Raw genomic sequence first — 25553 nt, forward strand, 5'->3', positions numbered from 1 at the left:
CTCTTCCTACTCTTACGAGGGCACCCTCACATAGGATTATCGCCACACAGCCACTACCATCAGTGTAACTATTGCAGTCTTTTCCCTCGCGATGGCTTCATAGTCGACTTCTATTCACCATTGCTCCCGGCCTTTAGTTCCTTGTCTTGTTTTCCTCACGAAATCCGAAGTTAGCTTCAAAGTAACGAGAACGTGGGTTGTCATCCGATGTTTTCTACCTCTCCAACTACTCTCTATACCACTCCGACCGTAGAGAGACAGCAAGTGCACGAGAAGTTTTGCTTCACAGGCGAGATGGTAGATTCGTAGCAAGAAAACTTGTAAGCAGTTAGCGCCCTGGTAGCTCTTGTAAGTAGGAAGTGCAAGACGAGGAGCAGCAGGGCGAGGGACAGATATAACGAGGCTGGTGATCGTCAGCCACACCCGCCGAACCCCCCAAGAGACCAGCCAGACGGACAGACAACAGCAGCATCAGTAAGCGACAAAAAGACTCCTGAAGAGAGTGAAGAGGAAGTCTTCCCTGTTTTCGCTCTTGTTCCCACGAGAAGTCTTAATTTGAGATTAAACTCACTCTCCAAGAAAGGCTCTTCAGAGTCTCAATGGAGACAAGCCTTTTCACCGTCATCACTCTCACGGCTTCTTTCGTCGCTTCTTTTCGAATCTCTCCATAAGTCCTCTTTTCTCTGCTCCCTTCTTCTCTTCTTCAACATGAACTTGTGTCTCTCGTCTCCTTGCCGTACTACCTCTATTGCCCTTACCTTGACGACGACGTTTGGGGGGAGCAAGAGCATAACGCAAACTATGCTCTCTTCTAAGGCCACCAAGAAGTAAAAAGATCCCTAGCAGAAGATTTCTTGTTCGAACGGAAAGGAGGACAAGTGTTTTTATCGCCTTTCTTGTTGCTTCTCCTGTTTCTCTTCTCCTGATGTACACATTCCCAGTTTCCTGTTGTCTAGCTGGAGATGAATTGTCTTCTTCCCTTCCCCCGCCTCTCCCAGCCAAAAATTTCTTCTCGACAGAAGTGGATTTTTCTGTTCTCTCTTCTCGCAACCGTTATTCCACGAGTTTTCACAATTTTTACCCAGGCGAAGTCTGTTACTGGGATGCTGTCTCCGTCTTCAACTCTCCTCATCCTTCTTTAGTTTCTTGTCTCCCCGGCGTTTTCTTTCTCCCTGTCACGTAGACGCTTAGGCGTCACTAGGGGCCGCTCTCTCTTTCAGCTAATCTGTTTGTTTTGCTCGCGTTTTTCCCTTGGTTTTCCCTTCTTCCTTTGTTTGAATGTGCCCTCTATTGCGCGTCTTCTCAACCCATTCGGGTTCTCTTGTTCAATGAGCCCACCTGCACAGCTCCTCTCCTCAGGAGAGGGGGGAGATCTGTCTATGGCAGCTTCATCACCTGCTTCAACTCGAGTTGTACGATCGTCGGAAGATCTTTTTTCCTCTTCTTCTCTCCCTCCTGAGAATTGTCCTTTCTCTCATGGTTGTCCTGTAATTCTATCTGACCATGATCGTATCTCTTCGTCTATAGACCCTCCTTCCTCTGCACCTCATCTCTCAAAGTCAGAGAACCCTAGAGCATCACCAGGATACTGTACTTCCCCTGGTCGTTGTCGCCCTGTTATCACTTCTTGCACGACTCCTGCTTCTTCTCCCTCCTTTCATGAAGACGAAGGAGGGAGAGAACAAGAAATCGAAGGATTGCCAGTCGGGGACGCCATCACGACCTTAGTCAGTCCGCATCTTGGGCGAGGTGCCTCTACTTCTTCTCTTTGTCATTGTTGTCCCTCCTTCAGCAAATCAGAAATGATGATGTCTTCTTCATGGCGCGGAGGGGGTCACGATATCTCTCATCGGAAGTGTTCCCGTGCTTCTCTTCTTCCTTTGGGTTGTCGTTTCTCCCCATCTTATATAGCAGAACATCCCTTGAGGTGTATATACAGTGAGTTGCATACTCTGCTAACCGTGACAAGATTAGCTTCTGAGGCTTTAGTCTCTACCGGCCTTCCTCCCCCTCTCCAAGGCTCTTCTTGTCATACTAGCATTCTGGCCTTTGGAGAAGCTTCATGTCTCCCTCCGCCTCTCTCAGGTTTCGTAGCTTCTGTGGAGAGTCTTTCTTCTTTACTCCATCAACAACTCATCTTCCTTCATCAGGGCGAAGATGAAGACGACGACGAAGAAGAGAAAGATGAAGAGGAGACCCGGCGTAGCTCCTCCGACGACCCTGCTACCGGGGGGGCAGAAGAAGGTAGCCACCACCAGATAGACTGGGTTGGTCCAACGAGGAGCCGACGAGGAAGTCTATCTTCTTCTTTGTCGTCTATCAATGATCTTGACTATCCGTCTTATCATCAGCATAGGACAGGAACTTCATCTTATAGGAAAAAGAAGAAGATGTCTCGACTCCTGTCTCTTCAAGAAGAACATTTAGCTCCTTTTCTCTTTGTAGCAGCAGATTTTCTACCTATCCTTCAGAGCATTGAATTGCAAACTCAGTCAGCTTATCCACACCCGACTTCCAGTGCAGGGAGTCATACGCCTGGTGTTTCATGGGCAAGTCTCATCAATGTACGACCTGTTATAGCGGTCGCCTTAGCATCTTTGAATAAGTTTGTGGGGTATGACTTATTGTCTCCATTGAGGTGTATGTACAGCTCATCTCTAACCAATCAAGTCTTAGAAGCTGTACTAACATGTGCCCATCAACAACTTCAGCAACTCTCAGGGCCTTCAACTCCTTCTCTTCCTGGTACAGGCCATGTCTCTTCATCATCATCATCATCATCATCTCCTTTCAGTGTCTTTGGTAGTGGTGGAGTTGGACTTTATAGCGCCTACTTAGGGGGAGGGAGTAGTCATAATACTTCAGCTAATACACCTTTGATTCTTGAGGAAGAAGAAGTTCTTCTACATAAGGCTTTAAGTTTGCTCTCTGAGACACTGAAGTCGTCATCAGGTTTCTTCATAACCGATGAGGGCATCTGGGAGATCTTCAAGGTCTGCTATCTCACAGTACGACAAGGTCGCATTTCTGTTGTTCTCCGTAGTTACACTGAAAACCTACTTGTGCAGCTTCTTCTTCATCTCTTTGCCCCTCCCCGATCTCTCGCTCTAACAGATAAACCACGTAAAGCGCTTCTTTCGCCTTTGTCAAGGCTTTGCTCTCCTGTAAGGGATGGAGAGGACCTGAAGGAACCTGGAACTCTCAGAAAGAATGAAGATAAAGAAGAAAGGCGGCGATCTTGTAAGGAGACAGGAGGAGGAGGAGAAGAAAGTCATCAGGATGATCATAGAGGAGATGAAGAGGTAGAGAGTACTCGTCGTGAGGAGCCCGTTCCTGAGGGACATCTTCACCGTCTCAACGTCAGAAGAAAGGGAGAAAGAAAACTTCAGGAAGAAGAGGAAGAGGAAGAAGAAGTCCGACGAAGAAATGAAGAAGGGTACTTCTCGAAATCCCGTCACAGGCCACATGGTCTTGGTTCTCTTTATATGGCTCTTCGTTTCATTGCTTTCTTAATCAATCATGGCCTTCCCTTCTCTTCGACATCTTCAAGTGCGCCGCCATCTCTTCGTCCCGATGCTGAAGGGGGATCAGGAGGAGATACTCTAGCAGCTTCTGTTCACTCTTCTGCTGAGAAGCCGACAACGACTACCTCATCGTCATCATCTAATACAACGAAGGCTAGGACTCCTGCTACTCTCCCCCATAGTCATGCTTCTTCAGCTCCAGAAGGAAAGTCAACGAGTCATCCAAGTCATGATACAGGAGGAGAAGGAGGAGGGGATCCAGAGAAACCTTTGTCGGTCAAACCTAGTGGAGGCAAATCAAGGGGGGGAAATACTAAGGCGGTTTCATCATCTTCTTCACTCTCATCCCGTGAGAAACCTTTTTCTTCTTCCAAGCCGACTATGTCATCATCGGGTCGTGTTCCACAGACAGAAGCGGTTGATTCTTCTCCATCTCTTTCTTCTTTGTCGTCCTCAGGTGGCATAGCAGAAGAAGAGGAAGGAGAGAATGAGGGTGTGTATGGATCATCACGTTCGATAAATCATCTTGAAGAGGAGAAGAAGAGATGTTCTTCGTCTCTTTTCTCTACTCAAGTGATGGGAGATGATCTCTATCATATAAGAACCTTGGAGAAAGACTTGTTTGGGATGTATGAAGAATCTTGCGCGGGGTTATCTTCCTATTCTTTCTTCTATCATTATTATAATACAGGGTCAAGTCAGAATCCCTGGAGTAAGGATGAAGAAGAGTTCAATCAAGAGATGCGATCTCTCGGCGTTTCTCTCTTGAACGTTGTCTTGGAGTCTTCTGGTCCAGCCCTCTTCTTGAAATATCCTCCCTTGCGACATATTATGACGGAAGAAATCTCATGGAGTCTGATAAGAAGTGCTTATATGACGTCTTCTTCCTCTTTATCCACTCTCTCTTCAAATAGCCCTCATACATCAGGTGGAGGTACCAATAGTAGTAGTGGCCATCCGTCAAGCAATAGGTATAATAAAGATGCAAGCATGCTTATGCTATCTGTTCTCTTAAGATCTGTACTGTATCTACACACGTACTGTCCCCCTCCGAAGACCTCGATGATTCAGATTGAGTTGATGAAGAGTGTTTTCTTTCGTGTTCTGAATTCACCTTTACATGTCATCTTCTTTCAACCTTCTCCCACTCTTTCTCTTCTCTTCGGCGGCGGAGGAGGAGGAGCTCCAGGCGGTTCGACATCTTCTTCGACGTCGGCTACTACGGCTCTCTTAACGTCACAGTATCATACCTTTCTACAGCAGTTAGAGGATAAAGTCTTCCCATATGAGTATCGATATCTAACTTTAGAATCTCTTGTTGAGTTATGCTGCTCGAATCCAAACTTTCTTCTCCATCTCTTCATCTCCTTCGATTGTAATATTCACTCCGATACAGATGCATGCTCTGAGATTCTTGCCATTCTCTCTTTCGTTGTTCTATCACCTCCTCTTCCTCTTCTCCCGACTCTACAGCAAATACAAATGGCCGCCTCATCCTCCTCAGGCCAGTCCTCTTCCGGAGGTCGTTCCACAAAGAAAGCGGGACCAGGAATTGGAGGGTGTTTCTCATCTCTTCAAGATGCTATTCATATGTATTTACCTCCGTATCATGGGGTGTATAGACACCCGGCATATGTGACATTATATGAAGATGGGAAGTCTTGCCTCTACAGTCCTTTTGATGTTTTTAGACAAATATCACGTGTTCCTTTCTCTATGTTCTATTCCTATTCTTCATCTTCTGATGCCGATGTGAAGTCATCTTCTACTGGATCTGCCCTGTGTTCTCCATCTCTTCTTAATCTTGATCTGTCGGCACCTTCTTTCTTGAATTTTGCGGGCATGTCGTCTCCTTTAGGAAGGAGCGGAGGTCTTCTCTTTCTCGGCTCAGGTAAATCAACAGGCGGAAGTTCATCATCCTATGCAGCGATGATGACAGGGGACCCTAGTATGAAAGGAGGTCGAGGTAACCCCAATATGAGTAGCACCAGTCATAGTAGTAGTGGTAGTAGTATAGGAGGAGGGAGAAAAGGAGTAGGTGCAGGTGGTGGTGGCGGTGCTGCTGGATTGGTAGAAAGAAGAAAAGAGTTGTCAGGCTTAAGTCGCCTAGCCTTAAGAGGCCTTCTCAATGTTCTCTCAACATCGGCGACTCGTGTTGAAAGAATGGCCGCGAAGAGAATCTCATCAAGAAAGAAACAACTCTCTTCACGTAACGTCTTACATAGGAAGATGAGGAACTCACCGTCTCTTAATACGGAGGGAGACAGCTGTGTATGTCTCCCTACTAATGAGTCTAATGTCGCTTCGGATCATCCCTTGTCAGATCAGAACAACAATCGTGATGTGGTTGTAGCCCCAAGCCAAGGCAGAGTAAACAAGACAGGTGTCGATCCAAGAGACGCAAAGATGACGATGATGATGAATAGGGAAGGGAGAGAGGAACAAGAAAAAGGGGAGGAAGACCAAGGAACGGAGATGCAGTTCATTCTTTCAAAAGAAAGACATGAAGAAGAAGAAGAGAGGAGCGAGGACCCAGAATCCGAACAAAATGAACGGAGCGCTGCTGCTTGTGCTATATGCGATGCTATGATTCAAAGTGGGAAGTATTCGGCGGTTAAAGCCTTCGGAATGGTTCAACAGTTAAGTCGACTCAGTGAAAGACGAGAACGCAAGAGAAGGCTTGCCTTAGGGCTTATGGTAGGTGATGTTTCAAATTGCTCGGCTCTATTCAGTCTTCGTCGTTTACATGAGGAGTCTCTTCATTGTTCTCTCTCCCATCCACTTCATTCATGCATGCTGGGGGTTCTACAAAAAAAGGCCAGCGAGGGAGGAACATGGACTAGTACTTCTACTTGTATGTGAAGTGAGGAAAGTAGTACACATCTTCTTGAGTTTGAGAGTCCTGTCCGTCAGTATGCCTCTTTTCCTCTCATTGGTTTCTGTACAGACATATGCTTATATACGGATATACGCCAGGACACATGGGTATGTATATGTGTCTGTATCACCGGCGCCGTATTCAAGTCGTTGTATCATGCTTGGAGAGAAAGATGTTTTGCTTGTGTGGTCGCGATACACAACAACAACAACAGTATAGATCTCATTTGGTTTCTCAGACACTAGCCATACTCGAGATACATGGAGGTCTCTATGTGTGTACCATGATACAGCTTAGAGCTTTGCTTTTCGTCTGTCGGAGTAAGGGAGCGAATGAAGTAGCTTTAAGAGGTTGTTCTTTGTGGATGTATGCCTGTATACACATTCCCTGTCTTGATCGAAGGTATTCTTTAGACATCGTTGTCTCGGTTCGTTTTGTATCAATCTAAGCTGATACTGCGGTCATCATTCTCGCAAGTTGTTTGGGAATGAACGTTATGACTCCCTTCTGCTGTGACGTTGTCTTTCGAGTTGCATGCATAGGTGTGTGTGCATGCATGCATTGTTGTGGACATCTTCCTAACAACTTTCCTTGTTCAGGCATTTAATGAGAATCCGAAGACCTTCATTCCACGTCTTCAAGAACTTAGACTTCTTCCTACACCTACAGCGACGCCTCGCTCTGTCGCTGCCTTTTTACGGGAGACACGTGGCCTAGATCTCGTCAAAGTCGGAGAATACCTCGCGCAGAACAAGGAATGGAATAAACAGGTATGTGTATATAGAGAATATATATAAATATATATATTTGTATAGATGTCTCTATCTCTCTTCTTAGATCTCTAGTACGAAGACAACTATGGGAACGGAAGACTAGAGATGAAGTCTCCGTAATTTCTTCTCAAGTTTCTCGAATCATATTAATGGTTTCTCTTTCCTTTCTTTCTTCTTCTCTCTCTCGCTCTCTCTCTATTATGTCTACGGTGAAGGGTCACAGTAGACAAGTTTGTTTTGTATCTGCACTTCTGCAGTTGTATCTTACAGTTGTGGATGTATATACGTGCATGTGTGTGTGTATGTAGATTTTATGCATATGTATAGAGTGTCGAGAGAGAGTCGAGGCGGGCTATTAAGACGTACTGTTAAGGGTAATCACTCCTCCTACAAGTACTATTATTGCTTATCTTCATGTTGGGAGAGGACTGACGTTTTCCTGCAGCCTCTTTCTTTTCTTTCAATGCCGTGGAACTCCTCTTCATCATCCACCTCCCTCTCTGTCTTTCTCTCTGGTTGTCTTTTTGGGTAGGTTCTGCTACATTTTGTGGGGATGTTCTCCTTCACGAATGTGTCTCTTGTAGAAGCTCTTCGAATGCTTCTCGCCTCATTCCGATTGCCCGGTAAGGCGATCTCGACTACTACCGCTCTCCGCGCTGTCTCTCCTCTTTTTCATTCTCCTATGTTTATTCCTCTATGTCTGGCTGGCTCATTCCCCTCGTTGTGCCCGCCCCCCTCTAATTGTCCTCCTTACCTTTCTTCACTCTTCTCTCCGGTTTGCTTCACTCGAGTGTATGCACGCCAAGGGATTCGGTCGCCTTACATACGCTATGGGTATAGTCAACCCTCCAGGGACTGCTGTAGTATAAACATCTAGACCGTGTAGATAGTTGAGTCGCACTATCGGTCGTTTGTGTGATCTGTTGAGCGAAGATAGTATTTTGGTGGAGAAGACGTTTTTCTTTTGCAAGCCGTTGCTTTCTTCGTTCCGTTAGATTCACCCTGTTCAGGGCATCGAGGGATGTAGGCAGGGAGGGGGTAGAAGTCGAGGCTTACGAGGAAGACTGCCGAGCTTGTGACACTGTGTCTACATATAGGAAGATAGATAGATAGGTAGATAGATAGACAGGTTCAAGACAGATAGACAGATGGATTCAAGATAGGCGGATAGATCTTCTTGTACTGTTCCTGCTAGTGGTGTGGGTCGTGTGTGTTAGGTGTATCTAAGGGTGTATGATGTGTGTATGGACAGGGAGTCTTCTTTCTTGCCGTTGATGTAGAGGAGATTTCTGATCATAGGGATGACGACAGATAGGTATGAAACTTCCATGTGTGCTTTTAACTTTCATCCCCCTGTCTTTCAGGTGAAGCACAGCAGATCGAACGGGTCATGGAGGCTTTTGCTGGGGAGTATTACCAACAGCAACCTTTTGTGTCTACCCCGCAACTTTCTAAACAACTTGAGGAGGCGCGACTTCAGCAGCAACGTCGTCAGAAAGAACGATCTGTAGCTGTCCCGCCGTCTTTACATGACTCCTCATCAGCATCGTCAACCCAAGGAGGGGGGACAGGTGGTGGGAAGTCTTCAAAGAAGCAAGGAAAAAGTAAAGAAGAAGAGGATCTACGTTTCTCGATTCCACGGTGGGTCGTTAGCGAGGGTGCTTATTGGAGACAGAAAGATGAGGAGATTTCCGGGGGGGGTGGGGGGATAGCACGAGGAGGAAGAGGGGGGAGAACAAGAAGACTTCAGCAGAGTCGACATGCATGCCGCGAAGCAGGCAAAGCGACTAGATCGAGTCTTTCTCGTGCTACAGGAGAAGAAGAGGGAGATGGCGGTTCTTTGCTGGAGTTTCTTCGACAGCAAATGAGAAAGACACGGAGGAAAGACGAAAAGAACAAGAGAAGAGAATCCGATGAAGGAAAACAGGAGAAAAGGAGTCACCAGGAAGGTGACAGGGGGGATGAAGGAGGAATGGAGCTATTGTTGCTGGATACTGAGGAAGTTGTGAAGTGTATTCTCAGGAAAGACCAAGAAGATCATGCGGCTGATTATGATGATGAAGAAGAAGAAAATCCAGTGAGAGATGCCTTAACTAAACGCCTATCAGGCTTTTCTTCAACAGAACAGGTAAAATGCCGAGACGCAAATCTTTTGTTTCTTTCAGTGTCAGTCTCCCGTCGTATCAGTGTTGTGTCTCCTTGGTTTTGTTTCTCTGTAGCTGAATTCTCTTTCCAACGTTTCCTCTTCTTTCTTTCTCTCTTTCTTTCTTTTTGTTTCGAGATGTTTTCAAGAGATTTCACATCATCATTCTCTCACTCTCTCTAGGTGTTTTGTCTGGAGGGTGCACCCCCCCACGCAGGGCACGGGAATTCATACATATGCCGCTGCTAGCTAACCATGGATGTGTGTGACGTGTATACGTTCACCCCAGTGACTACATGTGTAGACATATGTATAGAGTATCCTCCTTTATGTCTTTAAATAGATGCACGAAGGATTTTCTACTACTTTTTCTTCCTTTTCTTCTGTACCGATGAGTTCTTCAGTCACAGCCAGCTATGCACCCGTGTTTCTTCTAAGAATTCAGACCCTCTTCTTCCTCATTGTGTTTCTCAGGGAGACTCTTTCTTCAGTTTCCGCTCATGTATGGATTTCTGTGTGTGTATGAATCTCTCCGCATCTGATCCATGAAGTCTGTATATCTCTGAAGGCACATCTGTCTGCGACTGGGAAAGGAAACTGAGGTTTCTTTCTTTTCAAATCCATCAGCTAAAGGGTGGGCTCATTATTCCTTGCGGTTACGTGACCACCTGCTCTTGGAGAGACAAATTGGGAAAACTTTCTTTCTTTCTTTCTTGTTTCTCATCATCGAGTCATCTTGCTTTTTTGTTTCCTTCCTGGAGTATATTCATTCTTGTCTTTGTCTTCTTTCTGCATGCGTGTAGCAAGGGACGGCGTCTCCCTCTCCCTCCGGATATGTGGAGTTCTTCAATCGTGACACGGTCTTTGTCTTAGCATATTCTATCATCATTTTGAATACAGATCTCCACAATCCTCAGGTCAAAGTGAAGATGAATATAGAACAGTTTCTACGAAACACCCGGGATATCAACCAAGGAAAGAGTCTTCCTCCTTTCTTCCTAACCGAAGTGTACTTATCAATTCGTGACGATGAAATTCGTTTAGAAACTTCTTCGCCAACATCGAATCCCATGACGGTGTCGCCGACTCCTCCTTCCCCACCCCCTGGTCTCTCATCCACGACAACAGGAGGGAGTAAAGGAGCCATCAGTGGTGGAAATGATCGTAAGCAACAGCAACAGCCAACTTCTCTACGTCTACCAGCTTCATCTTCTTCGTCTTCATCAGGAGGGCGGAGTATCTTTTCATCTTCTTATCATAACTTTGCTTATTATGGCCCTACGACCGCTGCGATCGCCACTTCTGCGGAGCTAAGTCACAGGAGCAAAGGAGGATGCCGAAAGGCGATGACGATGAAGAAGCAGATGCCTCAGTCCTTTGACGGGTGCTCTCATTTGTCTTGTTCTTCTTCATCTTCTTTCTATAAAAGTGCGGATAAGAAGAGACATCTTTATTCTTCTTCTGTGAGGGGTGTATCTGATGGCCTTTGGATGGATGACCATTCGAAGAGAAGTGTGTTGAAATGTAAGAGGAAAGGATCAGATGGGAGTGTTTTTATACCTGTAGAGACACCTAGCTCTTATCTGTATTCTTCAGAGGAATTAGATCGACTGTTCTTCTTTGTTCTGTGGGAAGGAGGTGTCTTTGATGTCCTAAGAAGTCTGTTCGAAACTGCTAGTGATACAGATGTGATGGAAGCAGCTTTAACAGGGATGTATCTCTTTGCTCGTATAGCGATTGCCCTACAACTTACCCAAGCTCTTAATGTAATAATTGTCGAGCTAGCTGCTTATGTCAACTCGACGATGAACGCGCAAGCCCAGTGTGTTCTTCCTGTTCTTCTCACCATCTTGAAACCGAAGAGTGAAGAAGAGGAGCAAGAAGAGTTTGGACAAGATGAGCAACCACTCCAAGAAGAGTTTCTTGATGAAGAGGATAGGAAGAAGAAGAAGAGATATGAAGGTCACATGAAGAAAGCCGAGGTTGAAGAGGAACAAAGGAGAGATGACGAAGATGAAAAGGAAGGGAAGAGTATGGTGTTAGGCGATGACGGAACTCATATTAGTCATGGAGTATCGGAGACCAGTCGTAGGAATAGCTTTCAATTGATGTCGAAGAATCCGTATCCTCCCCCATCTTCTTCCTTTTCATCATCATCGTCTTTACTTTCTTCTCCATGTTCTTCTCCATCGTCTTCGATGCTTTTCCCGCCCCCTCTTGTTCTGCCTCGTATCTTTTCTCCTGCTGATGACGATTCTTATACCTTCCGTTCTCCATGGTATTTATCACTTGATCCAACACGAAAGAAACAGCAGGTGAATAAGAAGAAGAATTCTCTCTTCTTGTCATCTTCTTCGATTCCTGGTTTAGGAGGATGCCATTGGTTACGTGAAGAAGGCTGGGCAGCTGTTATAGAAGTGTTTCTTAAGCTTTTTGCTGTAGGTCTTCTACCTCCATCTCTATCCACATTAAATGACTTCACAGATCCACAAGGAAGACCTCTGCCTCGATTATGTACTCTTATACCTCCTGCTTTCATCCCTCCCCCCGCCTTAGGCAAAAATGGGGGTAAAACAGGGGGGGGATCATCAGGAGGCCATAGTAAGAAGAAAGGAAGCTCCACCACTGCCACCTCGGCTTCATCGTCAAGTGGCAAAAGAGGTTGGCTAGGGGATCTAACGAATCTTCTCTTCGCTTTTGGAGATTCCGATGACGAAAGTGATGCGGGGGGAGAAGGAGAAACTCAAGGGAACTTCCCATCAGTGACGCTACAACAACAGGAACATCTTATTGCCAGCTTCTTACATGCAGATGATCACGTAAGTCAACACGAGTCTCCGTCATGATGCCACAGAGATGGCGTTGCCTCAGTGGACATACTCTCTCTATACATATCTATATAGATGTATATGTGGAGCATACATGTATACATGGAGATTCATGTAATATTGAATGGCGGGATAGAGGAGATACTCTTTTCCTTTCCTTATGTATAGGAGATGGGGTATAGAAGGATTGACCTGTCAGCAGCATAGTCACTTAGCGTTACTTCCATTTATGTGGCATCCTCGTGTATGGATCATCTTCTATTTGAGTTGTCTGTCCTGCTTATTTATACATTGTATATAGAGACGTGTATGTGAATTGGCTTGTATGCGTGTATGTACAGTAGAGAGGTAACCACACCGTAATATCTCGAAGAGACCCGTACTTGTAGATATGTACCTCCATAGTGAGATATACATATATAAACACACATACGTACATACATAGACATACATACCTATTGATACATAGGTACTCAATGTTGGTATCTATAGGTGTGGTTGATCTCGCTTTCTTTCAGGATGGTTCGGATGTGGCGTCTTTCCCCGCCTGTCTTTTGGACAATTTGTATCTTCTTCGATGTGGCACCCCTTTCTCGTTTCTTCCGACTACACTTTCTTCTTCTTTTTCCTCTTTAGTATATACTCCTGATCTCCTCTTTTCATCAGAAGGATACAGCAACAGTAGCCTCTATGAAGATTCTCCTCCATCTTCACAAGGACACTTCCACATCCCTTCTCCAAAGAAGCACCCTGGAGCTACGAAGTCTTTATCAGCAGATGTTTCTCGTTCAGGAGAAGGAAGGAGAAGAAGAAAGATGAAATCTTCTTCTTCATCTGAGTCTATGATTACTGCGCCTCGTAAGAATAAACCACCACGTAGTTCTTCCCAACAAGCCCCCAAGGGAGGAAAAGACATAACTACCGCGATAGGCGGAGAAGAGAGAGGAGAAGAAGAGATAGGTCTCCAAGATCAACGGAAGAAATATCTAAGAGATGATAGGTCTTCGAATATGCGAGAAGAGGATCTTGTTGAGATTCGTCGTTCAGGTTCTTCTTCCATGATGGAGAAACAACATACTTCAGGTCGTGGAAGAGGAGAAGGAGAAAGAGGAGGAGAAGTACCTAGGGAAGTCGAAAGCGGACAGTCCCACCACCATCATCATCCTCATCAGTCAACTAGGGGGGGAGAGGATGAAGAAGTAGATGAAGATGAAGAGTTTCTGTTGCAGCAACGACTCGAGCAGTTGGCAGCTATTCCTCCCTTCTTCCGGTTTAAAGCTGTACTAGAGAAACTTCTCAAGATAGATGAAGTTTTCTTCCAGTACGTCATGAGAAGGGGTTTGATGGATCGGACCTATCTTTATAGCATGCAACTAGGAACGGGAGTGTACATTCGGGCATGCGAGGAGGTATATGTATGTATTTATGTATATCTACCTCCCTGTGTCTTTGCATCCGGTCGAGTCTGACTGCACTGAGTGGTACGTCTATCTATAGATCGACGGAGTGGGTATGTATCTAAGGAGGTAGTGAGAGAGCTCAGTTCGACAAGATGGAAGCCGATCGAGGGCGTGGTGTCAGGAGTTCGTGTGAACTGACTGGGGTGACAGAGGAAGGGGAGAACGGAGGAGGAAGAAGGCTGATGAGAGAGAAGAAACTGAAGACGTTAGGTTTCTTGTTTCTTTTGAAAGAAGTAACGGTGTGATATACAGAGGCGCGATAAAACGTGTTCTTACCTAGAGAGGGTCATTATCTCATCGTCGTTCCTAGTGGGTCGTAGGAGAGTGTTGAATTGCAGCTGCGGGAACGTCTCGAGACTTCTCTGGGCGTGGGTGAGTCTAGTGTGTAGGCACCCTGTGTGTATATCGCACTTCTCCAGCCTTATTTTGACGAGTCTTTTTCAGACAGTGAAGGAGCTGTTTTTGTCTGTGAAGAGACCTTCTTGATTGCAGATGGGAAAGACACACTCTGATGAAAGAGGGCGGATTAAATGTGTTTCATTCTGTGATGTTTCTTGGTCTCTTCAGGATGCTAAGATCTCTTCATTGTGAGTCTGCTTTAGCTCTCTCCGTCATTCTCATTCTCCATACGGTTCCTTTCAGTTCATTACCTACTGCCACTCCAACAACTGCCCCACCTTCTCCACTGAGTTCTCCTACTCCTTCTCCGTCGAATAGTGTGCCACCTGTAGGGAGCCCCGGGGGTCACGGCGCGAGCGGCAGCAGTAGTAGTAGTAGCAGTGCATCTTCTCTTTCATCTGTTAATCAGAAAGCAACTCATCAAGGAAGTCTCGCTGACGGAGGAGAAGCTATAGGTGGGAGGACAGGTACATCTCATCCAACTTCATCTTCCGTCTCTTCTTCAGTTCCTTCTACACCAGCGTCTGTGACTTCTTCCAGTACAACTGCTACGACCACTACAACGTCCCCGGTGTTTGCTCACAACACGTCTACTTCATCTTCTTCTTCTTCATCTTCTACGGTTGTCATAACTCCTTATTATCCCTATCCTCGTCTTTCCGCATTTCCTCCTGCTATACCTACGTCGATTTGTCTGAACTTCTTGGGTGACCCAGGACAGTATATGATGATGACAGATGGAGGAGGAAATGTATCTACAACTCCATCTCCTGGCACAAGCTCTTCACAGAATCGTCATGCTTCTTCTTCTTCTGGCTCTGCTTCTCAGCAACAGATCGCTACTACTTCTCCCCAAGGAGGAAGAGGAGTACAGGGAGGGGTCATGACGACAGCGGCAGGAACAACGTCCCCTGCGTCTTTTGTAATTCCTTCTTTACGAGATGTCATGCATGCAGCCGCTTTAGGATGTGGATGTGGTATATCTTTCGCATCTTCTTCTACCACTATAGAACCACATAATAGACCGTCGTTCTTTTCATCAGAAGAATATCTAGGTGGTCAAGGGGGCGTCTCCAGAATAGGAAGAGAAGATAGTCTCGAATGGACAACTGGGGCTTTATGTAGCTCAGCTATGAGTGAAGATATCAGAAGATTTCGAACAGTAGGGGATCGTGTCTTTGCTTTAGAACTACTTGGCTTTCTCATGGCTGACCAAGGTGTACATATAGCTGAAGAAGATCGTCTTTATCAGCTCGCATGCTTCAACAAGGCAAGCCGTCATAGTAGTAGTAAAAGGACTACCACGAGTCACTTGAAGAACAGGAATGAAGGAGATGAAGGAGGAGAGATTATTGGTGCTGATGATCATAGATACAGGGAGCTTGGAAGGGCATCAAATGAGAACAATTTTGAAGAGGAAGAGGAAGAAACGGACACCTTCTCTCCTTTGAAAGTGATCGGTGAGAGAAAAAGATCTTCTTCACATGGCCCACAAGAGAAGTATCAGAATGAAACAGGGTTCACCCACAATGAGGAAAGAAGTTTGCTTTATCCTCGAAATAGAGGTGTATGGCTTTTATGTGCAACTCATCTCAACATTTTGATCCGTCGGTATGTTATCGGCGCTGCCGCAGAGACGGTTGAACCTCCCCTGGATTGTATTCTCCTTCGCTATAAAAAACAAGAGCAAAGAAAGAGATATCTTCGTCTTCATCATCATCGTGTATTTGTCCGAGATCGTCAGACGCAATCTACAGAAGAAGTAGTAGGAGGAGGAAGTAGCTCTGTGGAGAAAGACGGGAGAACAACAGCATCTTCCTCTTCTACTGCTACAGGGAAGAGACTGCCTGATAAAGACCGAGGGGGCGTGAGACGTGGAAGTCGAGGGGAAAGAAGGGAGAAGATGAGAGGATTGGCAGACCGAGAAATGGAGGAGAGGATCGGACATATGCTCTCCTTGTGGGGGAGGAAGCTCAATGTTGAAACTCCTGCATGTAAGAAGATGAAAAGGAAATACATCTTCAAGAAGGCTGTCGCTCTTCTTTGCTTCTATTGCCCCCGGGGGGTGGCATACTCCTATCCACTACCTGTATATGTCTCTCTATGTATAGGGTTGTTTTCTCTATTCTCTCTACAAGAGGATGCATGGATAAAAGCCAAGTTGAGGAAGGAGCGCTCACGAGGCTTGCTTCTTGTGCTCAGACACATATATGATTATAGATAGATAGATTAAGGATAGATTAAAGATAGATAGATAGATAGATAAAGATAGGTAGACAGTGTTTATATATACATATATCTTTCTATGTGAGGGCCGAAGCGGGAATACCATATCGCTGCTACTCGAGTCGAATACGTCATCTGCCTTTGTCTTGTCCTGAGAGAGGTGCGTCTCCAGCCAGGGTATACATCTGCTACGTCGGCCTTTGCGCAGCTGTATGTACACGTCTCCATAGATGTGTATACGTATCGAGGAAGGTGTACAACCAGACACAAGTTCATCAAGGGTGCTGTAGTTCACCTACACAAAAACGAAGGCACACTGGCACCACGTCCAGGCTTTCGGAAAGAACCTGAGCTCGTCATAGTTGCGCCAGTGCTATGTCTGTGTATCTCGAACTGGCTAATAGGCAAGGCAGGCAGGAGGAGAATACACATGCCTATCTGTGATCCATTTGTCCCGCTTGTCTATCTGTATACCCCGTCATATAAAAGAAAGTTCTATACTGGATATGCTGTTTACGCTGGTGTACGATCATCGATCGTCTTCTTTCTCGCGTTATCGCCATGGACAGTATCAACAAGTATGGTTAGTATATGCTTTACTCCGCTGCAATATATGTATCTAAATGAAACATAGGTGAGTATCTCTTTGTGAGAGAAAGTCGTGCTTACATCAAAATCTGTCTTCACTGCATCACTCTCCCTCTTCCTTTCCCTGCGCTTCTCTTCATATGTGATGGATATCCTTTGGACTGTGTGTTGTTTTTCTTCACTTCATTCCTTAAGGTTTGGATCGAGATGAGCTCCTCTTCATTGAACGTCTAATGGTGATCTCTCTACGTCTGATCGCGGAGTTTCTTCCTATTCGGTCGTACTTTTTGCTTCATAAAATTAAGACATCTTCTACACCTCCTCCTCACCCAGCAGGAGTGTCTCCAAGGTGCGAAGAACACGATCGAGTCCACGAGTATGGAAGAGAAGAAGCTAATGATCGTAACTATACTAAAAAAGACAGAGGTGGTAAGGAAGATACTTCTTCATCTTTTGCTTATCACGATGTTGATGAAAAGGATGGCTATGTCAACATTATAAGGAAGAAGGAGAACAAGAAGAAGAAGGAAAAAGAGGACCGACGAAGAAGGGGATCGTGCTTACAAAGTCCGGTGGAGATCTGGATCGAACCAGCCGTCTTACAGCTTCTTGCCTTGATAGTTCATCTTCACCCTAATGTATATATGCTTCAAACAGAAAGGATTACGGCGGCTCTTCAGGTGAGGGAGGAAGAGAGGAACCGGGGGGTTCTCAATATGAACAGTTTTCTGTCAGTCGGAGATAGAGATCTCCTCTTTTCTCACCTGACGAATCTGATTTGAGTCCATGCCTTATGAGACATACCCCGCTTTTCTACGAGATCTCTCTCTCCCTGTATATATATATATGTACATCTGTGTATCTTTATATATACAGATGTGTATGTATGCAAAACAAGGAGGATATGTCTTCAGTAGAAACGGAGAGGTGTGTGTGTTCCGTCGTGCAACAGGAGGAGCACATGAAGGAGGAAAAAGACTTCGCGCATATCTTCTATTATCAGGCATTCATTTCTCACGCTGTACGCAAGGGTCTACATAAACCTATGTATATATATATATATATAATATACGATACCTGTGTCTCATTCATGTATACATATACATCTATGTATACCTATATAGGTCTTCAAAGGTGATTTTCTGTCACTCAGTTGTGGGGCTTGTTGGCTGTGTGGTAAATATAGGATACGAGACACGTTGTTCTCTGTGTCTCATATAATATATATGTATATGGAGCTATATGACTCTACAGACGATGTATCGATATACACTTGAAAAGATCTCTGTCTATACATGTAAGTTGTCATCAACAAAGGTTACGATACAGTACCTATTCTCTGTTGGGAGAACTGAGACCTACCTTTTCTCCACTACGGATGCTTTCTGTTTGGCATGCATATCTATCTCTATAGATGACAGACTGTATGGATTCATCACCTGACGCATGTTCCTCAAGATACACGATTGCTTTCGTTGTTGTTTGGTGGCTGGCCGCAGCTTCTTCGAGTTCCTCCTTTCTATCTCTCAACATTGAGAGATTCCTTGACTATCGATCTTCTCTTGGCGATCCTTCAAAGGACAGCTCCTCTTCCTCCCTTTCTCCCTCCTTCTTCTCTTCCTTCATCTTTACTAAGACAACAGCAGCAACAGCTTGCTATGAATGGTGTCCGATTTCTAGGATTTTGGTTAAGTCATCGTCAAGCTCTTCTGGAGTTGTCCAAACCTCTTCACTTTCAGACGGTTGTCCAGACCCTCTTGGCTTTCAGTGTACATACACCTCAACTTCTTCTATTGAAAGGTAGTAGTACAGCAAGCCTGCGGCATCTTCCTGGGGCTGCTGCTGCTACGAATCCACATACTCCTGGAGGGCTGGATGGAGGAGCAGGAGGAGCTCATCATCGTTCATCCTACTTGAGTGGAAGGGGAGACGAAGGAGAAGAAGGAGGTCATAGTAATAGTAGCAATAGCGGCGGAGGTGGCCAGAGCACGATCTATGCAGCTAACTTGAAAGCTTTAACTTTACTCGATGAACTATGGGATCATGTTGTGAAAGCAGCAACAATGTCGTCACCGAGTCAGCATACCCTTGTGAAAGATATTGATACAGAAAAAGATGAAAGAAAATCACACCAGAAGGAAGGAGCAGAGAAGAGAAATGACAAAGATAGGTCTCCTTCTCACGGAGAAGTATCAGTGGCGTGGATATCGATACAGCAAGGTGCTATTATGTGGGTTAAGGTGCTTCAGGGTCTGGCTATTGCATGCGCCTTTGGGCAGAAGCCTGTCCGTGTTAAGGCTCTAGGGGTGAGACGCACAACATTTGTATAAGGACAACTGTACGACTGGAACTACAGATAGTGTAGTCTATCTCATTCATAAAGCCTTAACATATGTAGTTGTGCATGCGGGCGATCTTATCTGTTGAGACACAAGTACGTTTGGATCTCGGTACTTCATCGCTTGATGTAGGTGTGCTATGCGCGTACGATTCCACAGTCGCGGGTTAAACTAAGCTCGCTGAGACATCTGGATGCCTTAGGTGAATATCGTTGGTACATATATGTAGATAGATAGAGGATCTTTCATGGTGACGTATAAATATATGTGTACGTCCGCATAAGAGATTAGGAGTGATGTGAATGTAGCTATTGGTGGTAAACAGGCAAGACGTGGGATGCGTACTATTCCATAGAAGCTGATCTCCTGTATAGGCAGCTACATGAAGGTCAGGCAGAGAGAGTTGCGAGGTAGCGAAGCAGGCGAACTTGCTGCTGCTTTACAGGCTTCTTTCCTCTGCACTCGTGCAGAAAGATAGATAGGCAATACATGAAAAGATTAACGAAGAAGTATGTAGTCAAACAAGATCTACGACAAGGAACGAGGCTGTTCCTCCTCCTCTTCTTTCTTTTCTGCCACAACGGCCGATAGCATTCATTCTCTCGAATTCGTTCTTGGTTGATGGTCTCGCTTTCTTTTGACTAGCTGAGCTGTTAGTCTGTCATCAGCGCTTTGTTTTTCTAGTTCATTCACAACCTGCAGTGTCTTAACAGCCCGTCGGTCGTATCTTCGTTCCCTTAGCTCTTTGTCACACGACTGCATGCAGCACAGCTAGTGGTAACAAGCGGTGAGTTTTTCTAGAAATGACCACTTTCTTTTCTTCAATAGTGTAGTTGTGACTTGTCGTTGCTTGTCTATACAGTCTCTTCAACATCAACTTCTACGAGCGTCATCTCCTCTTCCGCCTTCATCTTCATCGGGTGGAGACGGAGGGGGGAGCACCAGCTCTGTTACAGCTCACGTGTTGGGTGGGGGAGATACGAAAAGTGTGTCATCTTCTTCATCGTCGTCTTCTTCTCTGTATAGTCGAGTGGAAAGTATCATTCGAGACAGTCCTGCTGTATGGAGAATTGTTCTTCATTACGTTCTTTTTCCTCTTCTCACATTTGGATTCGAATACCCGTATGACTTTCAAGAAGAAAATGGAGAAGAGGGACGCGATAGGATCGTCTCTCGGAAGGTTCTCTTTTCTTCACCGTCTTCTTCTGTGTATAGTGGTGACAGCTCCTTTGATTCCCTCGACGTGGAAGATGAACAGCTGCATGGCCAGGACAAGTCTGGTCGGAAAGTCCGTGATTCTCATGGTGTCTTGAAGAAAGGTGATGAGGAGAATAGAATCTCCGCAAAGAAGAACCAAATAGAGGAAGAGAGAGAAAGAGAGGATGAGAGAATTACAAGCTCTCCTGTCAATGACGATGATTACGATGATGAGAGACCTCTTCATCATCGTGCTAAGAATCCTAGTGAGCCCTATCCCCGAGAAAGTCCTTACACCTTTCCTTCAAATAGTAAAGTCCGCAGATTTCGCATCCCTGCTGCCTGGATGGCAGCTCCTCTCAGTAGAAGATATACGGCAGAGGGAGCCATTGCTGCTCTAGGAGCTGAAGAGGTAAGAAGAACACATATACACATGTACCTACATATATACGCTTTCCTTATGTCTCCGTCTGCATATACGCATAGATAGATAAACATATCCATATATTCCTATGCACGTGCGCACACCTGTACATTCATGTGACGTATTCATGTGTATGTATGATGATACGTATATACATATATCGGGTTTCTTAGTAACTCTTCAACAAACAGCAGTCTTTGTGGCTGACCTTGGCTTCCAATCAAGACTTCCCCTCAACCTAGAAACGTAAGTAAGAGACCGCTTCACAGGTAATCGTCGGTATATGACGTGCATGCATTGTGCATGTGTCTTCCTTTCTGTGAAGGAGGCTCCCTGGTTGAGACTCTTCCCAGCGAAACCCGACAAAAATACAAGACAGAAGCCAACAAAGAAAAGGACTATAAGCTATGTAGATGTGGATATGCAAACGAATGCACCATCTCTGGATGTGTTACAGCTACTATGTGCGTGGACACAGGGGCTTACATATTTTAGGTATTCGCATATACAAGTCATCCCGTGTATGTAGGTGACGGCATATTTCAAAAGTCCTCAGCGTAATGTAACTCGGCGTGAAGTCCACTTACATATATATATATATATAAATATGAGGAGAATGTATGGTACTTCCGTGTTCGTTCTTGTATGTATATATATATATATGTAATACTTCTTAGTTCATTCCTCTTCTGGTGAGGGGGGGATGGGGTAACAAGAGAGTTGTTGAGTGTTGTTGTCATCATCTGACTAAGGGGCAGTATTGTTGTCTCTCTTCATGAATCAGACAGGTTCACTGCGGTGTCTCTTATCTGTGTGTGTTTATTGGATATCTCTGTTAACAGGGGAGATACACATAGTATCTAGACGTGTAGTGAGGTGTTGATATCTTTTCATGGATGTCGTGGGCGGAGTTGACTATGACAACTGTTCTTTTCTTTCCCTTGTTTTCGTAAACGAATCGATTCCTTTGGTTGTTCATCTATCTTGTGATATTTATGTATGTATCACTCTGTGTTTGTCTATAGGTCTTGCAGCGTCGGGCAGCATCAGCAAGTCTTGTATCTCGATTGTTTCTTTCTCATCTCGATCTTCTTCTACAACCTTTAGTTATGCAGCATTCATCCTCTCTCTCTCCTTCTCCCTCACGATCGCCTTCCTTATCGGGGCCTTCGTCAACTTCCTTCTTCCCTCGGGGGTTCATGGGATTCACAAAGGCGGATGAACCCCAATCTGGAATTGGCGGGCCCTTAGCAACTCATGATGAAGATTACAGATCAAGAGAAAAAGACGAACTGCATAGTCGAGATGATGAAGCGTCGACAGCGTTATGGTACATTGCAAGAGAGCAGCTCTTGATTCCTGAGTTCGGAGGAGATGAAGAAGCCGCTGATATGGCTGCATTACGAGGCGGCTTACCGTTGCTACTCCCACCCCTTGTTCAGTTCCTCGAGCTTCTTGTTGAACAAGCTAGTGTAAGTTAGACAAGATGGAAAGATTGAATGCAAACTGAGAAAGAAGCATCCTGGGAATCTCTTTCAAAGGAGGATTTGTGTGAGTTTGAGATATATATATGTCTATACTTGCTTTTCGTTGGCTTTCTTGGGTATCGATACTTGCCTTATTGCCTAGATACATGTTTCCAGATAGGGCCTGCCATCGGAGAGGAAGCAAACCAACCAAGAAAACTTCAGCTTGGAACGCAGCAGCTACCCTTATATATATCGTCACTAATGTCGTGTGTTTCATGGCTGGTGCTTCACCAACAAGTATTCTACCCTCTTTTGTATCTATTTGTCTTCCAGACCCCTTATCTGGTCTCGTGTTGGTATGCTTTTGTCTCTGTAGGCGGCCCCGGTGGTTTTCTGTGATGCTTTCCTGGAAAACTTAAAGAATACACTTCTAGTCGTGCTAACGTCGCCGGCAGTAGCCCAAGCATCGACAGAAGGGACCGTTGAGCTTCCTCCACCTACCGCAGCAGATTTTGACTTGACGACACCTCAGAGTTCATATAACAGCACAAGCATAGAGCATCATTTTGAAGACAAGAATGAGAAGAAGAAGAAGAATAAGAAGACGAAGAGAAGGGAGTCTCACTCCGGTATGACGGGGGACGATACGATTAAGACGGGTACCAAAGCAACAGCGGAAGAGACGCCAAGGAGTAGAGGAGAAGGAGGAGGGGGAGAAGAAGCGGGACGAGACTATCACGGGCATCCGAGGGGGGAAGGATCAATGCCGCATGAGGGAGAACGGCAACGAGAAGGGGAGGATGAACGAGAGAAAAGAGGAGGAGAAGAAGAAAGGATTGAGAACAAAGGAGTTGTTCATTCTTCAAGACGGTGTGAGCCGACATTAGCTTCAATGGATTTCGCACTATCTCAGCTATCTAAGAGTCAACAGTTGTTAATCTCGATTGCCCATCAAATCATATCACCATTCTTCCCATCTTTAATGAAAGATCTACTCTCTATCATTCTTCCTACTCTTGTTCCTCCCCCGCCCCCGCCTCCTCCCCCGGCTCAGGCGGCGTCTAAAGGAGAGAGAGGCGTGGCAACAGACATGGGAGGTGAGGAAGAAGAAGGCGATCCGCGGGACGCCAATGGTGTAGTTGACGGAAAGACTTACAGAGAAGACGAGAGAAGAGAGGACGGAGGTGGGCAACAGCAGACTTGCGAATATGATGGTGGGTCTGCGATACCTGGGGGTATCGAACGAATGCGGAATCAAGGGGATGAGCTACGAGATCGTGAAGGAGAGCTACAAAGACCAGATTGTACGGAGAATTCTCATCCTCGTCCACCCCCCCCACCGCCTCCTCCCCCACCACTGCCTTCCACTGAGGAAGAGAGGACGAAGCGGGAGGCTCCAACCACGAATAACGCAGACTCACCTGGAGGACAGAACGGAGGAAAATCAGCGCAGAATCGGGGCTCTGTCTTTGGTAGCGAGCAGCGCGCAGAAGCAGAGAAAAGGTCCAGAGGAGGAAGAGAGGCTAAGGACGGCGCGTCCGCTGTTCTTGATGTTCACTCCTTCCCTGTCGTTCATGACGAAAGTCGCTGCTCCACTGGGAGAAAAGGAGGGAAAGAGAACCTCGTGAATGGTGACTCCCGTGTAATTTTGAACGGAAGGGACAGCGAAGACGGCCCTGTAGAGCAGACAGACCAACAATACGAATCAACAAGCAAAAGAGGGGGCTTAGTGAGGAGTGAGAGGCAAGAAGGACGGGCACCCGCTTCAGTGCAGCATAGAAGTGATGTTAGTAGTTCCAGTCACTTCCCTTCCCCGCCCGTACAGACACGACGAAGCTGGAGAGAGACGATTTTCGGAGCTGGTGCCGCGGTAGCAGCTGCTGCACTGGGAAAAGAGGTGTACAGAGAGGAGTGCCCTCAGCCTGAGGTCAGTGGTATAGACCGGAGTCAGCTTGAAGACGCTGGGATGTATTCAGGTGAGGAAGACGACTGATGATCACTGCCCTGAAAATGACAACCCTCTTGTTTGTTTTCTGCGAGACGCTCTTAAGGGAATATACCGTTTCCGGACCTTGCTCCAAGTGCGCCACACGCAAGGAGGACGCATGGAGTACAACGCTAGAAGACGAAAAGACGGGAGAGGGACGAGGTCTGCCATAATAAAAGATAACTAAGACAGGACGTCTTGCATTCTTGTTTCTCTTAAGTATGAAGTGCCGTGTGTGGGTGTGTGACATAAGGAGGGCTGGGCGCCGCATGGGCAAGTATGCTTGCCAAAGCGTTGGGACATGTTGCTCATCGCTGAAAGGAGACAAGCAGAGACAGTCTATATGCGTGCGTTGCGGAGTGTGTGTCTGTGGAACCTTGGGAAGGCATCCCAAAGAACTCTTTTCAGCTTGTGCGCCAGTGTCGTAGGGCCCAGAAGAGGAATAGTCGGAGACACAAGATTCACAGGTTTCAACTATGTTACAGCATAACCAGAAGAAGCTTTGTCCTTCCGAGTGGCTCTTCCCCAGCTGCCGGCTCCACACGGATGCCCGTCTTGTATCAGCGTTTCGCGGTAGCCGTCCAGCGGCGCGCGTCGTAACGCCGTGGCCACCCAAGTGATTTGAGGGAGGCGTAAACTGGTGCATGCGCATCGTAGCGATTCTTTGTTGCTCCTGTATACTCGCCTGAGACTCTGCCTTCGGAGTGTGCTGGCAGTGGTCTTGCTTTTTTCGGGATGTCTCAACGGCAGGTCGAACCGTAATGCTACCCCTTTTTCATCTACACGGCTCGAGTTGAGTCGGTCAGGGCTGCATGAACACGTAGTCGCTGGTAGTTTCGGGAATGTAAAGGCGATGGATTTCCTTTCTGTTTGTTTCGTGCCGGCGTTTTGCTTTCACTTCCTCAAGCTGACATGGGGATGATGCCCTAGGCGGTTACGAACAGCCTTGACCTCCGAAGACGGTAGCAGATCGAGAGGCAACACGGTCAACGGCCTGTAGCCAGTATTGCTGGTACATCAGGAAATGAAACACAAACCGCAAGAACCAACAGCCACATTTCAGGTCAGCCAGTTGCGGAGAGCCGTGATTGGAGATTTTGCTACGCCATATACGGCCGCACCAACTGCTGTCTGCATTCATAGAAAGACGGCGGACAATCAGGGTGGATAGGCAAGGGAGGAAGCATATGAAGAGTAGATTCTTTCAATCAGCGATCCATTGTTGCTGGTGTCGTCCATATGGACAGCGGTAACAGTTTACTGTGTCACGCCAGGCGACCCTTTTGAACACATAGAGGAACAGCGAAATGGGCTACCC

The 25553-nt window shown here is 46.0% G+C and overlaps 1 protein-coding gene across 1 annotated transcript; it reads left to right on the forward strand.

Moving 5' to 3' along the window:
• Positions 1-76: 76 nt before the first annotated feature.
• On the forward strand, positions 77-25280 carry CSUI_002196 (sec7 domain-containing protein). Its single transcript, XM_068062398.1, has 12 exons — positions 77-6221; positions 7002-7172; positions 7708-7798; positions 8540-9303; positions 10122-12137; positions 12665-13467; positions 14174-15999; positions 17015-17499; positions 18319-19125; positions 20021-20767; positions 21805-22251; positions 22625-25280. The coding sequence occupies exons 1-12, from the start codon at positions 1329-1331 to the stop codon at positions 24239-24241; spliced, it is 14667 nt and encodes a 4888-aa protein (XP_067925626.1). The 5' UTR covers positions 77-1328; the 3' UTR covers positions 24242-25280.
• The last annotated feature ends 273 nt before the right edge of the window (positions 25281-25553 follow it).

The sequence above is a fragment of the Cystoisospora suis genome, assembly GCF_002600585.1.
Source record: "Cystoisospora suis strain Wien I chromosome Unknown contig_921, whole genome shotgun sequence".
In the NCBI taxonomy this organism is placed as follows: domain Eukaryota; phylum Apicomplexa; class Conoidasida; order Eucoccidiorida; family Sarcocystidae; genus Cystoisospora; species Cystoisospora suis.